A 17621-nucleotide genomic window follows, 5' to 3' on the forward strand; every position below is an offset into this window, starting at 1 on the left:
ATGGTTCTGCAATCTAGTCCTTAATGTTTTGTGAGGGCGAGGAGATGCTGTTTGGTAGATTATATCAATAGTGAATTATACTGAAAGTATATTATGATCTTTTTTCTTTGAAGAGCAGGTGACAAATGTTTGTTTCATGCAAATACTCAGCAATAGTAGCAGCCAACCACTGTGAATATGCTGTAGCAGTAGATCACATTAGGAACCACCCAGAACATTATCATCACAATTTGTACGTTTCCGTAGCAATTTATCTTCATTCATTGCTTTATTTTGTGGGAAAATATCAATGTTAAAGATTTACAGCCTTGTTCAACATTGACCTTTTTTTTTTTTTAAATTTCCTAAAAGGAATATTTTATTTTTGCTTATGGACTCAGTTGTCCTAAAACAAATTAATATGTACCCTCACTTCCGCTCAGGATGCATAACTCCCATTGCAGTCAATTATCTGGCAGCAGAATGAGAGTACATCTACACTACGGGATCATTCCGATTTTACATAAACCGGTTTAGTAAAACAGATTGTATAAAATCGAGTGCATGCAGCCACACTAAGCACATTAATTCGGCAGTGTGCATCCACGGTCCGAGGCTAGCATCGATTTCTGGAGCGTTGCACTGTGGGTAGCTATTCCGTAGCTATCCCATAGTTCCCGCAGTCTCCCCCGCCCCTTGGAATTCTGGGTTGAGATCCCAGTTTTTGATGGGGCAAAAATCATTGTCACGGGTGGTTCTGGGTAAATGTCGTCAGTCACTCCTTCCTCTGGGAAAGCAACGACAGACAATCATTTCGCGCCCTTTTTCCCTGGATTGCCCTGGCAGACGCCATTAGCATGGCAACCACGGAGCCTGTTTTGCCTTTTGTCACTGTCACCATATGTGCACTAGATGCCGCTGACAGAGGCGATTCAGCAGTGCTACACAGCAGCATTCATTTGCTTTTGCATGATAGCAGAGATGGTTATCAGCCGTTCTGTACCATCTACCATGCCATTGTAAATTGGCAATGAGATGAGGGTTACCAGTCCTTTTGTGCTGTACCCTCTGCTGCTGTCATAGGTGCCCCTGGCTGAGATCGGCCGGGGGCGCAAAAGACAAAAATGAGAATGACTCCCTGAGTCAATCCCTCCTTTATGGTATCTAAAAATAGAATCAGTCCTGCCTAGAATATGGGGCAAGTGTACTAGAGAACCAGTGTATCAGAGAACCAGCGAGCACAGCCGCTCTGTGTCAGATCCCGCAGAAATGATGAGCTGTATGCCATTCACAGGGGGTGGCCCTGCAACAACCCCACCTGTTGATTCCCTCCTCCCCCAGCCTTCCTGGGCTACCGTTGCAGTGTCCCCCATTTGTGTGATGAAGTAATAAAGAATGCAGGAATAAGAAACAGTGACTTGTTAGTGAGATAAAATGAGGGGAAGGCAGCCTCCAGCTGCTATGATAGTCCAGGCAGAACAGAATCTTTTCTTTACACATGAAGGGCGGGGGCTGATGGAGCTCAGCCCCCTGTTGCTATGATGAAGATGTTACCAGCCGTTCTGTACCATCTACTGGGAATGATCAGGAGTTTTTTACCCAGGCGCCCCCAGACGACCTCACCGGAGGCCAGCCAGGAGCACTCATGGGCTGATGATGAGGACGGATACCAGTCCTATTGTACTGCACCATCTGCCACAAGGCTGATGATGACGATGGATATCAGCCATATTGTACCATCAGCCACCAAGGAGGGGGGGCGAGGATGCTGCCATTGACTGCTGCAGCATCGCGTCTGTCAGCAGCATTCAGTAAACATAGGGTGACATTTAAAAGAGTCAAGAGAGGATTTTTTTCCCTTTTACTTCTGGGAGTGGGTGAGGGGGGTAAATTGACGAGCTATGCCCTGAACCACCGCGGACAATGTGTTTGACACTACAGGCATTGGGAGCTCAGCCAAGAATGCAAATGCTTTTCGGAGACTGCAGGAACTGTGGGGTAGCTTGAGTCCTCAGTCCCCCCTCCCTCCCTCCATGAGCGTCCATTTGATTCTTTGGCTTTCCATTACGTTTGTCACACAGCGGCGTGCTGAGTCCCTGCTGTGGCCTCTGTCTGGAGATTTTTTAAAAATGCTTTGGAATTTCGTCTTCTGTAACGGAGCTCTGATAGAACAGATTTGCCTGCCCATACAGTGATCACATCCGTATGGTCCATGCTGGAGCTCTTTTTGGATTTTGATTTCGGACTGCATCGCCACCCGTGCTGATCGGAGCTCCACGCTGGGCAAACAGGAAATGATATTCAAAAGTTCACATGGCTTTTCCTGTCTACCTGGCCACTGCATCCGAGTTCAGATTGCTGTCCAGAGCGGTCAATGGTGCACTGTGGGATACCGCCCGGAGGCCAATACGGTCGATTTGCGGCCACACTAACCCTAATCCGATATGGTAATACCGATATTAGCGCTACTCCTCTCGTTAGGGAGGAGTACAGAAACCGGTTTAAAGAGCCCTTTATATAGATATAAAGGGCCTCTTAGTGTGGATGGGTGTGGCGTTAAATCGGTTTAACGCTCCTAAAACCGGTTTAAACGCGTAGTGTAGACCAGGCCTGAGCAACTACAATGTTTATTATTTAATTAATGAGACTCTTAGAGTTTGTGTTAACTTTAGTATACAATTATGATCTTTCTGCTAATCCACTTAATGATTAATTTCCTGATTTTATACATAGCCAGGGCTTAATGTCCTTCTGAGGTCCAAAGTTATTAGATTTCCTTCCTTTTTTCCCCTCCTGTTGGAACTATGTGGTGGTGGTGATGATGATTTTATAGAAATAGGAAGGATTCCCAGAGCTTTCAGGAACTAAGAGGCTTCAGGAGCCAACATTGTCTCTAAAAGGCAGATTGATTGGTCCCCTCCCTAGCCTTCCAGCTAATGGTACTTTCCAGGACAATGTCGTATCTCGTGTGCATTTCCTGACTGGCTACTTCCTTGCTACGTATAGCAGAAGCACAATCAATTCTCCATTTATAGCTGTGCTTCTGAGTAGCCAAATTCATTCCACACGACAGGTTAGGATCTGAACAAACATATAATAAAATAAAAAGGATGAACATATATTTATTGTTAGTGAACATGAACCAATCCCCTTAGTCAAGTTTTGTTTTCAGGTCATTTTTGTGTATACCAATTTGGGACTAAAAGAAAAGTAATGAATCTTGTAAACTGCTCTTAACCATTTCCCTGAAGTGATGAAAAATGTGTTATCAAAATACTTTTTAGTTATCATGTAAGCAGAAAGTGCCAGGAAATGACGTTCTTGCTGAAGGAAAATTGGCTAGCTGTGCTTGTTTTGACTCCCCTCTGTTGTTTCCAGTGTGGAAAAAGTTGAGGTAGAAAGAACAAATCAGTCCTTTTGTAAAACAGCACATAGCTTTGACTTGGCTAATGTGGCCTATGAGTAAAGCAGGTTTAAAAAAGGCTCTTTCTTGTCAGTTAAGCCACTGATGTTAACACCCCATTTGCACTATGGCCATGAGCACAGTGTGTAAATGCTAATGCGATTTGTGAGCATGTGGATATGACTATTTTCTTATGTTTTTGTTCAAGGTGGTGAGACTGAGAAAACTGGCTCAGCAGATTGCAAACTGCAAACAGTGCATTGAACGCTCTACATCTCTCATCTCTCAGGCCGAACAGTCTCTGAAGGAGAATGATCATGCACGCTTCCTGCAGACGGCTAAAAATATCACTGAGAGGTAAAGGCATGGACTGCTAGGGAACTTCCTCCTGGCAGATGCAAGAGCTTTCATTTAGGGCAGTTGATTGGTTATGATTGCTCTCTTGTCTTGCTGTAGGTGCCTTCAAAGAATAAAGGGGGGCTGAATTGCTTTATTCTACACTAATGAACATTGGTATTGCCTTGAAATGTCAAGGGCCTTTCTATAATATTAAATCAAAACATCTATTTAAAAGAGGAAAGACACATGAGAATGGAACTGTTTTAGGTATTGTTGCATCATCCTCATCATCCATAGATGAAGAAGGTGGCATGGAGATTGATAAATACTAATTGGTAGTTTGGCGATAAATACAGTTATAATTAGAGCTGGCCAGAAACTGTAATTCCCCCTTCTATGGGAAATTGCAAATTTAAAAGAAAAAAAATCCAAAGTGGAAAGAAAAATGAACTTTCCTGAAGGATTGAAATTTCAAATTGTTTCTAAGGCTCCCTAAGCTGCCAAAAACCCCAGCGGCCCACCAGGTGAGGAACCAGGCAGCTTTCAGCTTGGGAGCCAGCATTCCCAGGGCTTTTGAGCTGCTGAAGGCTAGGGAGCCTGGAAAGCCAGGCTGCCAAGGAACAGGGAGCTCAGGAGCCAGGGCTCGTAAGGCTTCAGGCTCCTGGCTTCCTATTAGCCTGCCAAGCATGTCGTGAGAAGTGGAAGAGCCACAAGCCTTACAGACTGGGCTCCTGGGCAGACAGCCAAGGAGCTTTGTGGGTGAGATGGCAGTAGATGAGACAGATTTTCAGTGGAACCCTGCCTGGATTCTGCTGGAATTTCATTAAAATCTACATGTTCCCATGAAAATGTCTAACTAGGCGTCAATATTCTGTTGAGATGGGGGCGCGGGGAAGCAAAGTAGCTGTATCTATGATAATATGGACTCTACAGTATAACAAAAAAAGAAGTGGGGCTCATATTTGGAGCTTGTCTTTCTACTAATATTTACATCTTTGTCCAACTGTTTTTTGTTTGGGTTTTTTTTGTCTATGGGGTCACTTTGTCTTCACATGATACAGCTAGTCTAAGTGCTGGCCTACTCTAAGTCATAAGGATCTGTGTTGTTATTTATTTTTACTCTTTCTACCTCTTTGAGAGACCCTCTGCAGATGACTGAAATCCCAAAACAACTCCTTCATCCCTCAGAGCTTTCTTTATTTCATCTCTGATATAAACCAGTGGCGTACACTGGAGTGTTGGGAGTAGATTTGGAATGTCAGTTTATTCCTGAATAAAAAATTAAGCCCAGATCCTACAAAGACTATTACATGTCCTTAACTTTACATATTCTGAGTTAGTCCCATTGACATCAGTGGATCTATAGACCATGTGTAAATTTTACCAGGTGTAATAGAATTCTCAGCCATGGAACCTAAATTTGATTTGGCTGTGTTAGACCCACTTTTGGTGTTTACTTTATAGGCCAGTTTCTGTCACGTTTACTTACGGTGAATTGTATTTTACCCCATGAGCAGTCCCTTTGAAGTTAATGGGATCACTCACGTAGTAAAGTACAATTCAACATGAGTAAGGGTGTGGGAATTTGTCCACTTCTCAATATTCTAGAGAATTAATCTTTGTGCAGAAATATTTGCAGATACAATACATTTTCAGTGAGTGTTAGAATATTCACAGAAAATCCATTTTGAACTCAAAAACCTTAATATATTTGCACCAGACAAGTGATTGCAAGAGTTTCACTCATCCAGTCAGAGAACAGTAATAACACCATGTGACAGGTGTGTTCAGTCAAAATTAATCAATGCTTCTTGCATATTATAGACCTGTACCTATGACAAAATGTTCGTGAATAGAGTTGGTTGGAAATCTTCTCAAAACATTTTCATTGGAAAATGCAAGTTCATCAAACCAGAAATTACTTGTGAAATTTCACCAAATCATAGTCAATGTTCCAGTGGAACACTGCTTGGTTCCCTGCCAGCTTGCCTGATTGGCTGCTGGGGAGACTTGTGATGCAGACTGCTCCAGGGCCGGGGACCCCAGGCTTCCAGGGTCCATGGCTCTGCGGCAGACCCATCATGTAGACTGCTCCTGGGCTTGAGACCCAAAGGCTTCCAGACTCCCTTGACAACTGGGTCCCTGTGTTGCTCAGTTTCTGAATAGGCAATCCTGGAGCAAGCCAGTCTGGAAGGCCTGGGGTCCCTGACCCCAGGATAATCCACATGGCAGGGCTGCGCTGGAACCACAGATCCTGGGAAACCCTTGCAGCTGCTGAGTGAAATTGACATTCTTGTGAGTTTCACCACTGCTAATAGCTAATAGCAATAGCAAGAATGTCAGTTGTAGTCAGCAGCCCTCACTCTGGGGAGTATATTTTGTTTCAGAAACACCATGTGTCGGTTTTTCCAAAAGAAAATGTAGGGATGGGTTTCTGAATCAAAACAAAACCACATTTCAAAATGTTAAAATTTCTCATGAGCCAGAAATCTGAGTTTAGGCCAGCTCTACTTGTGAACGCTCTGCGGACCAATGAATAATTTCAAATAAGAATAAATCCGAGAAAATCATAAACTGCTCACAGACAATTTACAAAATGGAGGAAGAGGCTAAATTTGTTCAATAAATTATTCACCACAAATGATTCTCTCAGCTCTAGTGATGTGTAAAATGTTGCTTGCTGCTAGAGTGTGCATGCAGTCACCTCTATAGGGCCCTAAGCTCCAGTGGCTAAAACTGATTTCTTAAAGTTATGTACACTGCATTTTTTCATGCACTTATTTCAAAGGGAATGCAGTATAAAATTCTTTGCTGTGGGCACAGTGGGAAACCATGCTTACCACAGGAGTTTTTAGTTAGTGGGTTATTCATCCTATTAATGAAATCCACTTCCTTTACATAAAGCCTTAGTAATCAGATGCTATGTGAGTGAAGTGCTGGAGGGAGAGCTGGGGGAAGTGAAATCTACCTCTGAACCAGAAGGACATAGGTCTACATCATGCCATTTGCTCATTAAATTGTGGGTCACAGAATCCACTTAAAATGGATGCCATTACATGCGTAATACCATCATTAGTCCAGCCTAGGCGGGGCCAAGGTAGAGACCTTTTCCGTATAGGGTGTGTGGAGACACTCAGGAGCAGTTGCTTTGTTCACAAATGCACCTCTGTTCTTCCCAGCAACCCCAGTGTGGGGCTTCTGGTACAGAAGGCCAGGTACAAAAATTTTGACCAAACCTAATGTAATATAAGGTCCAAAAGAAACCAATGAGTCTTTTTTTTCCTTTAGGGATAGAAACATTAAGTTTCAGAAAACCATTCTTAAAATCCTGGTGAGATGGATGATCTAACTCATTTTTAATCCATTCCCATTGTACTTTTCCAAAGACCATGTGAAGCAAAAGAGATTCGTGAAAATTAAAATTCTGAGGAATAGGAGGTCAGACTTTAATCTCTTGAGCCAGGTCTGCAATGAAATTTTCTGTTTTGGGAAAAGGGTTCATCCGAGCAATGAAAATATTTTTATCTGTGCCTCATGAATGACAGACAAATGCAACTGATTGAAAGTTGTATAGCTGCCTCCAGATTGACACAATTAGCTGTTCCCTGCTGTAACAGCAGGAAACTGAATCTGTTTGCTCAAATAGATGAGAATTCTCTCCTGAATTTTCTGTAAACATCACAATCCACTTACACTCCTGGTTCCCGCTGACATGTCTTTTAGATATCAGCCTGAAAAGTTCCAAATGCAGCATCTATCTTAGACCTAATTTTCCTGAAAAAGCTTGTCTACAGATGCATGACATTTACTGGAAAAATAAATACAATTTTTGATGTGAGCTAGGCAAGCAAGCATTTCAGGTTTGAAAAAACATTATTCTGCACGTTCATTTTACAACAAAAAGGCTAAGCATTTAAAGATAAAACATTCTGACGTCTGTTTGTTTAATTTTCACTCTGCACTTTTTGAAGCTAAAAATTATGTAACTTGTTTAACAACTGAGGGAGGTGTGACAGTCTGAACTAAAGCCACAGTTTCTGAGACAGATGTGCGAAGGAATGCCTGGAGCAGGAAGCTGCTTAACAAGGCTGTGGTTGAGAGAGATACAGCATCTGTTCAGGGCTGTTTAATACACAGCAGAAGCAAATAAAAATATTTCTAAGAAGAATTTTGTTCAACAGGAGAAGGAAAAAACCCTGCTTTTCCATTTTTTAAAACCTATTGATGTTTGATTGTAATTTTGTTAACGTTGTACGGTAAAATAGTTCAACATAGCAAAATGGGAGGCGGCCATGTAATGGCCTGACCCTGCAGAGTTTGCTTACAGAAGTAAGAACTACAGGTTAGAGCACTAAATCAATATGTTTTTTAAAATGGTTGTAAAAATGTGACAATTTGGGGTTGATGATTCTGATGATTAGGAGATGAATGTGAAAACTACTGCATCCTTGTGTTTTTCCATTATAGGGTCTCCATGGCTACTGCATCCTCCCAGGTGTTAATCCCTGAAATTAATCTCAATGATACTTTCGATACTTTTGCACTTGATTTTACCAGGGAGAAAAAATTGCTGGAATGCCTCGATTATCTTACAGGTATTTTTTTAAATGATTAATTCACTTATAAAATAGTATGGCCAGGATTGTCACTGTCCCATCGCCATTAGACTCCCTGCATGCATTACCCGTAACACAGGGGGAAGGGAAGGGAGTGAGGGACAAGAGTGAGGAGTAGGTGTGGTCTTGCCTCTGTCCCCTCCTCCCTGCCCAGTGCTCTGGCCAGCACAGTTAAGTGGACATGGAGGGGGAAATAAATTGAGCCCAGTACATGATGTGCACTGATTCCCCTCACCCCACCCCACGTTGGAGCGATGGAGAAGTAGGGACTGTATCCTAGCTCGGAATCATAATTTGTTCCCTGTTCTACCCCTAGGCCAGTGCTGCTGTGCACTGCCTTGTGTTCAAGGCAGATTACTGTTGCTGTTCAAGGCAGTTTAGCCGTATATTAGTAACCAGAAGCAATTCTAATAACCAGCACTAAGGAATCAGCAATGAGAGAAGTCTTTGTGGATCAACACATACAGTACACTTCACCCATGAAGTACCTGAAGGCGCTGACAGTGTTCAGGGTTGTATAATGTGTGGCATCTTTTTTCACTGCTACATGTGTTGATCCTACGGTTTTTACTTTCTCAAAGATCCCATTAAGTTAAATGGGTATTTTGCCTGAGTAAATCTGCAAGATTGGGCCCTTCCAAACAGATTGCGTTATCTACAATCACAGAATATTTAGTCATTCACAAAGAAAAACAAATTGCTGAAATCAAGACTGTTCTCTTTTTGGTGCCAGAACTAGAACAATTCATTTCAGTTTAATTAATTGAAAACAGAAAAAACATGACAGTGACTCTAATTTTGGACAGCCTATAAGCAGCCAACACTAAGAGTGAGAATGTGGAAATCCAAAACACACAGCATTGTTCAAAGAGCACTTAAAAATTCAGTTTAGATGGGATTTCACAAGGACATGCCATACTCCACCAGAGAAGGCACCCCAGTATTAATTCTGTCCCAGTTGGGATGCCAGCATTCAATTACCCGCTTCCTCAAATTCAACCCACAATAGACCAGACTTCAGTTCTGTGAAATAGCACACACTCAGGTTTGGGAGAACAACATAATAGGTCTGTTTATCTAACATTTTCATTATTTGGCTATCCAGTCAAGAATGGCCTACCTACCCATGTATTTACAAGATTAGTCTTTCATACTAATAAATAATGTGTGGCTCAAATTGCAAAATACAAACAGGAAATCCAAAGTGTCTGAGCACAAAATACAGTCTACCTAGATTTCTCGTATCTCATACATGAGTATTGAAATAAAGAAATTATATATACGTCAGTAGTCCTATATGCTTGGCTATTCCGTTAGGTCCAGAATTTATTCCCTTTCCTCATTATGAGTAGTATCTTAGTTGATGAGGAGTTTCACTGAAAACAGTAGAGCTATTTGTGTAATAAAGTTCTATTCACAATGATGAAATGTTGCAGAATCTAGCCCTTTATAAGCAATTTCTATTCCATTGTGTTTCCTCACTCATGATGTTCTGAAATAGTTAATTTTTTTTTAAGATAAATTGGTACTTGGATTACCAATTAAAGAAAATTTCCCCTATTACATTTACCACTGGTGAATAAACAACTTATAGAGATGTATCTATTTCATTGCTTTATAGACAAAAGCCCTCAGGGCTACAGGTCCAAGGATGGATTTTGCATTCAGACATCTAAATTTATTGGAAAGATATGGAAAGCCACTTTCAGGCAAGGAACTCCTCTCACATCTGGAGGAATTCCATGTATACTATTGTAGTCTAGCTGGTTCATGAAATAAGTAATGCTCCGGAAACATCACCCATATTCTAGTTTCAGGGAAGGCTAGGTACATAGCAGGAGCATCAGATAAAATCCTCCCACTCTGTCTCAAATCCTCCCTATTCTGTGACTTTAGAGCAGGAATATCTGTACTCTTCAGCTGGAACCCCTGTGCATGCACAAAAAGAGAAAATTCACACTGGTGTTTTCCAAGGGGATGAAGGGAATTAGGCACTCAATCCCTGTTGAAATTCAAAGGGAATTGGGTGCCTCAATCTCTTAGGCTCCTCCTCCCTTAGGTTTTATAATAGTTACCATTTAACCATCAATTATAATAACTATCATCTTCCCTTAAATTATGATTAATTATTTGTGCTACGGTACTGCCTAGAAGCCTCAACTGGGATTGGGATCCTATTGTACTAGGCATGTCAGAGAATGAAAGCACAAGCATTTCAGTTTATTACAGTCCCACAAAATGGGATCCCCCAGCCTAGATCCAAAGATCAGTTTATTTCCTTTTAATCAGATTTTTCTAAACTGAAGGAACAACACTATATAGAGGAGGAAGAATAGGATACAACAGGGTTTAAAAAAACATCTCCAGTAAGTTATTCTGATAGCAAGTCAGGTATTTCTAAAAGCCATGAATGTCAGCCTCTAATATTTCAAAGAGAACTCAGGGTAGCAACACTGCAATAGATTCTCTCACAATATATCATCAGTTAATATACACTATCTAAATTGCAGCAATATCCCTTTCAGAGAATTGTTTTCTTTTTCTTTTGCTTATATTCCCATTCTGGAATGAATGTTCTTATTTTAGCTGATTTTCATCCTTTTTCGTTAATACCCATATGTCCCAAGGGTTCCTCGGTTTGGAAAAAAATGCGCTGACGAGCTTCTGTGCTACAATATTTAGAGCAGCACAAATCATGGTCACATTTGAGCATTTCCTCTCAGTTGCCTCTTTTACATAAATGAAAAATGCTGTTTGGAACAAAGTCTACCTCTTTAATCCTTGCATAACACATAAAATAGAAGCTTTAAAATATAAACATATTTAATAGCAAAATACAATTTAAAAATGTTATGTTAAAATAAATGACAGTCTGAGAACTGCCAGCAAAAAACACGTGTAGTCCATTTTTTCATTTACTTTTAATTCAGGTGCAATTGGGTCATTTATGTACAACCTTCTCTGTGAGTCATTAGTACCACTGACCTCATTGGGGCTATTCATATTAAAGCTACTTAGATGTGAAAGGATTTTTAAGACCTGCCCCAGGGATGGTGGGAATTTTATGACAGGAATTCCTGGAAACTGATTTTTAAACTACCCATCTAAGGGCCACATCATCTGTTTTTAAGAAGTTCCCATTGATGTTAGCAAGAAGTTGGCATCCTGAGGGCCCTTCCAACCCTACATTTCTAAGTTCTGCCTAAAAATCTGTGGTACAGTATGGCCATAAAATCCCATCTAAAATTTGCACATTACTCTCAGAGGTGAAAGGGAAAGTACCCTACTAAATCAGTCAGCTCCTTTCCCTAACAGTTGTTCTTGTTTTTTCACAGCTCCTAACCCTCCAACCATTAGAGAAGAGCTCTGTACAGCTTCCTACGACACAATCACTGTCCACTGGACCTCAGATGATGAATTCAGTGTGGTCTCATATGAGCTGCAATATACCATCTATACTGGACAAGCTAATGTAGTTAGTAAGTATAAATCTTCTAATTTTCAGTTCTGTTTAATTGTGAGTGTCAGCACATTACATGCCTTCAAATACAAATATATACAGAAGTCAAGAAGAAAAGGGAGAAAAAAACATAATTCCTATACATTTTTATTGCTCTGTTTCTATATTTAAAGTCCAGTGACTATAATGATTTTAAGGATTTTCAAATTAAAAACTTGTGTAGCTTGAATTCCTTATATGTGTACGTTTGCTAATGTAGTAGGAGTGGGAGTGCGAGGAGTGTAGTAGGGTGGGAGTTTAAAAAACAATAATAGATTCCTAATGGTACAAATACAATCCATCTCATAAGAGCTAAGGAGTATTCGTAACTTTTTAGACTATTTGTATGATTTTAAGTGAGTTTAAAATGTATGCACTGTAGTTATAAATTCTGAGCAGTGGTATTGCCAGTATAAGCAAAGCCAGATGGCCAGGGCCAGATTTTCTAAAACACTTAGCACCCGATAGCTCCCATTGAAACACTTATGGTGAGAATTTCAAAAGAACTCATTACCCAATGAAACTGTACTCATTTGAAAATCTGATTTCTTTAAATTAAGGCCTTGATCTGCCAAAACATTTAAGTATGTGCTTAACTTTAAGCAAGTAGTGCTATTGACTTAAAAGGGATTATTCATGTGCTTGAAGGCAAGATTTGGTCAAAGGCTATTCAAGTGCTTATGTTCAAAAGCACCTATGTGACTAAGGAGCCTACTTTCAAAAGTGGCTAAGTCTCACTGACTTTCAGTTAGACCCATGCTCCTAAGTCACTTAGGTTCTTTTGAAAAAAAATTACTCTTAGGGATAAAAATTAAGGTTTTTCCTACCAACTTCCATTGTCTGTAGGGCTACAGAAAGTAGGGATTCGTTTCAGTGTGAAGCTTCTCTCATTGTATTAAAGTCAAAAGGAGTAAACATCAGTGGGGAAAAAACTATTGACGTGGTGATTTTATTTGACTCAGTTTTTATAATTACACTAACCCTTGCATTGTCCTATATAACTTATAGTAGAACATTTTCCTTTGCCTTGATACTAGGAGTTTTATGAAAGACCAAATTTAACTTCTTGTTCCTTAAGGGTTAACTTATTTCTAGGCAACTATTCTACCAGTAATGAACCCCCTATTTTTTATTACTGTAAATTACTAAAAATAGGTCCAAATCCACAAAGATACTTAGGTACTTAAAGCTCAAATTTTTGGAAGAGGAAGCTGCCTGCCTTATACCTGTAGTCCAGTGATTCGGGTACTTGCCCAGGATGAGAGAAACCCTGGTTCAAGCGCCCTACTCTCTATTGAAGAGAAGGACTGTGAACAGGTTCTCCCATGTATCTAGGGAGTGTCCTAGGCACTGAACTATAGTGGCAGTCTCTCTCTCTGGCCCAGTGCATATTTAATTATTTATAATTATATATAATTTATAATTTATAATTATATATGTTGAATGGTTTCAACAAGAGTAACCGAGCAAGACCCATGTCAGAATAACCCATAGTTCAGAGTTCAGGGCACTCACCTGAGAGGTGGGAGACCCCAGAGTGAATCCCTTCTCCCCTTCAGACAGGATAGAAAATTGAACAGGGGTCTGCCACATCCCAGGTGAGTACCGTAATTGTGTGGCTAAATGGCAGTGGTGAAAGTAACTTAAAGGACTTACCGGTACGCCGGAATCCTGAGCGGGGGTGTGACCTCAACCGAAGAGGTGCAGCCTTTAAATCAGTAGGCAGCAGGAGCCCTGGGACCTTTAAAGCACTGCCCGAGCCCAGCTGCCTGAGCCCTAGGGTAGGCGGCAGGGCTCGGGCGGCACTTTAAAGGGCTCCCGGCAGTGGCAAGAGCCCTGGGCCCTTTAAAGCGCTGCCCGAGCCCAGCTGCCGGAGCCCTGGGAGGCTCCAGCTGCTGCAGAGAGCCCCGGGCCCTTTAGAGCGCTAGCCTGGGGAAGCTGGTCTGGTCCATCACAGCATACCGGCCCTTGCCGGTATGCCGTACCGAACTGTACCGGCTTACTTTCACCTCTGTCTTTCTTTTCCTGTTTGTTTTGTGTGGAGTCTGGCAGGCACCTAAGCTTCCTGACTCCAAGAAATGGGGTTCTGGCTGTGGATCACAAGCAGAGAGAGTTGCTTCACTGCAGCCTGCATTTAGGCACCACTCTCTGTGAGAGGGGTGGAGCATAGGACACACCTCTGTCATCGGCATCTCCCATTGGCTAGCATAGGCTGCTCCTCACCTAACAAGCTGGCTTTTGTGTGTTCCATTCTTAGGCACCTATCTCTCCCCATCCATGTTATAGAGATCACAGGTGCCTAACTCTGGCTTTGCGGGGTCCTGTGATTTTTTCCCCATCTGTATAATTGAAATAATAATACCAGGCTGATTAATTGAGAGGATGAATAGTCATAAATGTTTTGAGATGCTTTGATGAAAGTTAGTACTGTGTCTAAGTGCAATTCCTACTGTTAATACCTGGGAAAGAGGTGTGGACTAAACACAGATTTGTTAAGCCTGAGATCTAATCCAGGTTCTAGCACTGATGCCTGTGGCCATGGTCAAGCACCACACGCTCACCACCTTAGTTTCTGTATCTTTAAAATGAGGTGAGCATTTACTATCCCCTCTAAATGGTTTGTCTGAGGATTACTTAGCTGGAGTCTGCAAAGTGGTCTGAAGATGAGTGATATCACAGGATAAAGCATTATTTTGTAAATGGGAATGCTGGAATATTGAAAGCACGTGCTTGTCAAATACTTGAGTGAACCCGCATTTAGTATTTCACTTATATGCTTAATTCTTGTCAACAGCCTCTAAATTCTTAATAGAGCTGAGTAGAAAGGCCAAGTAAACTTCAGTATACACTTGTACACCCTGGTTAACTGATGGATTTAATGCAATAAAGCTTAAGAGTACTCCAAAGGAATTAGAGCAAGGCAGACAACAGAAAGAAAAGATTCTCTGATTAATTGCTAACAAGCAGACAGAACTGTGCAACAATGCAGTGTGCTGCTTATTCTCTGACCCATTTTCATACATGGTATTACGCCTGACAGAAGGCATATTGTGGGGTAAAGAGAGCATGTCAGCTGCAGAACATTAGGGGTGGGTTTGATGTCAGATGTACATGATGGCAGAAGTGATTGCAATTTCTGCACCTTTGTAATCTGAGACTTTCTGTTCCTTATTTATTAGTGAATAAACAACAAAGTATCTCCTTTTAAGACTATGTTGTATGCCTCACATGTGAAGGTGAGAGCTTTGATCTGCCAAACAAGTATAATTGGGGTTTTGGAGTTGTAATATGGTAATTTTTTGGAATTGAAGTGTGAAATGCTTAGTGTATGCTATGAAATTGAATTGTCGCACTTGCTATTTTCCATACCTAATAACATTAAAGCATCAAATAAAAATTAATGAATCAAGTAAACATCTTCAGAGGGCTATTTACAAAATATGTTTTATATATTTCAAACAAATGAAGATATGTTGTGGCAATATGTTGGATCTAATTATCCTATTTCACCAGTTTTACATCATTGCAACTCCATTGACTTCAGTGGACTTCCTCACTTGATTTATACTGGCTGAAATCAGAATCAGTCCCGTGTTCTCTGAAGAAACTGATTTCCCAAAATGTTTATGGCTTCTTCAGGTCTCTCTCAAGAGTGAAAAATCGGTGGCTGTTTCTTTTAATTTTACTTTCGTCTGTAAGCCATGGAATTGTAAAGTTTTATTTTAAATCATAAAAAAATGGAGATGCCATTTCCTTCTTACAAATACCAATTCCAAGGGGAGAGAATCCCTACAAGCCTGCTCTGATTTCTTTGATGTAAACCTCTATAACATGATTCGGTCCAACTTCCAACCATACTCAGAGATTTGTGCACCAGCCTCTTGTTTTTACCCAGAGTGCTCTTGAGAGGGTTTTTTTCTTCATGTAGATCATACTCTTTGTCCTGTAGTGGAGTTGAATCTTCCTGTTTTTATATTTGACTTTCCAAGAATGCAGTTGGAATACTGGAGTGTTAACCTCTTGAATTTTGAAATAAATGGCATATTCAATGGAACCCTCTTACAGTGAATTATTTTCCCCAGAACAGTTTAGTATAAGTGGAAGTGCACTGTTGCTGGGTTTGCAGTCTTCACATTGCAGTGTACTAAAACAAATTATTCTATTTTAATATAATGGAGTTCCAGTAAAAGCTGGTTTCCCTATATTTGTGGCATTTACATACTGCCGCATAGTAAAAGGCATTCTTCACTTCTTCCCCACCCATCCCCAAACAATGCATGCAGTGGCTGCTGTTACTGCAGGTTACCTCCTACATAGAGTCTATCCATTTCTATCCATGAATTAGTCAGGAGGAAGTAGCTAGAGTACTGTATCAGGCCAATATGCTTCTTTCCCCAGAGGCTATGTGAATTACTTTGGATACGTACCCACACATTCTACTTATGTAAGTTGTTATTTTGGAATCCATTTCTTAGAACTGCATAGCCAGATTTGCTTGCACTTTCCTGTCTTTGCTACATTTCCCTCAGCAAAAGCATACGTTATTAAGAGATTATTATGAATTCAGCAAGAAAAACAAACCTAAGCTTTACTGATGCATTTTGTGTCCAACATAATAAATTATAATATCTTTTATTAACTGATAAATTTGGAGGTTAAAATTTGATCCAGGCCCTATATAATACAGGAAAGATTATTTCCAAATGCGGCCAAATTGCTTGGCTACCAAAGACCTGGCAGCACTGTTTCTATAACAGTGTAGAACTTTAAATTAAGCAGCTTTTTACTACAGTAGTTATTCTCAAAGCTAATATTATCTGAGGAGCTGTTTGCACATTAGCATCTCTGAGAAGTAGCTAATCATCTGTAATCTAAATACTGTAAATGCCTTTTTATAATTACTGTGTACTTGTACTACTTGCTTTGCATGCAGTATAATTTTTTTACCCCTTTTAAATCATGTGAAACATAAATCAGGAAAAAACCCTAGTACTTTTTTAACATAATAGAATTGCTTTAGTACACTACAGTAAAGGTCAGCTTTTAACTCTTTGTCTTCACTGTATGCAGCACAATGTGTTTTTGACCAGCACTCATGCCTCTCTCTCTAAGACCAAATACAGGAGGCAAGAGGTTAATTCTATTACTCTTAATTCATTGAGAGAATCAGGCCTGTTATATATATTTAAAGATACAGTATAAGGTGAAAATCTACCCTGAGTTACGTGGCTACAACCCCCATGACTTCCATCATAGAGGAGGATCACTCCTATCCCACAAAGAGAGAGGACAGATGGCCATGTGGTTAATGTACTGGACTGGAACTCAAGAGATCTGTATTCAATTCTCAGCCCAGTCACAGACTTTCCGTGTGACTTTGGTCATCTTAGGTCCCCTACTGTAAAATAGGGATATGATGGATTGGATCACAGAAACCCCCCTGGGAGCTGCCAACTGATGTGCCAGGACTACCTCTGCTCCTGTTTTCCCTGCCAGCTCAGGACTCCAGCACCCTGTCTTGCTGAGCCAGACACTCCCGTCTGCTCCAACAAAGACCCAGGGTCTGAATTACTTGCCCCAAAACTGCAGGTTTACCTGAAAGCAGCTAACAGAAGAGTGTTTGTCTTTAATACCCATGGGGTCTAAACCCAAATAAATCCATTTTTCCCAGTTCAGGTGACATGATCACATGTCACTGCAAGACTTCATTGCCCACTTGCCATCCACACCTATACAGGAAGACTTACAGGTAAAACACACCCATCTGCAGACAATTGTCCTGGTT

The 17621-nt window shown here is 40.8% G+C and overlaps 1 protein-coding gene across 4 annotated transcripts in view; it reads left to right on the forward strand.

Annotated features, from left to right (window-relative positions):
* The window catches only part of MID1 (midline 1), a 350223-nt gene that overhangs the window by 313361 nt on the left and 19241 nt on the right, over positions 1-17621 (forward strand). For all 4 annotated transcript variants that reach the window (XM_044988836.1, XM_044988757.1, XM_044988916.1 and 1 more), the window contains 3 exons: positions 3591-3739; positions 8189-8316; positions 11673-11816. In XM_044988836.1, coding sequence (XP_044844771.1) covers positions 3591-3739; positions 8189-8316; positions 11673-11816 — 421 coding nt within the window. The remainder of the gene's footprint in view (positions 1-3590; positions 3740-8188; positions 8317-11672; positions 11817-17621) is intronic.

The sequence above is a fragment of the Mauremys mutica genome, chromosome 1 (genome assembly GCF_020497125.1).
Source record: "Mauremys mutica isolate MM-2020 ecotype Southern chromosome 1, ASM2049712v1, whole genome shotgun sequence".
Lineage (NCBI taxonomy): Eukaryota > Metazoa > Chordata > Testudines > Geoemydidae > Mauremys > Mauremys mutica.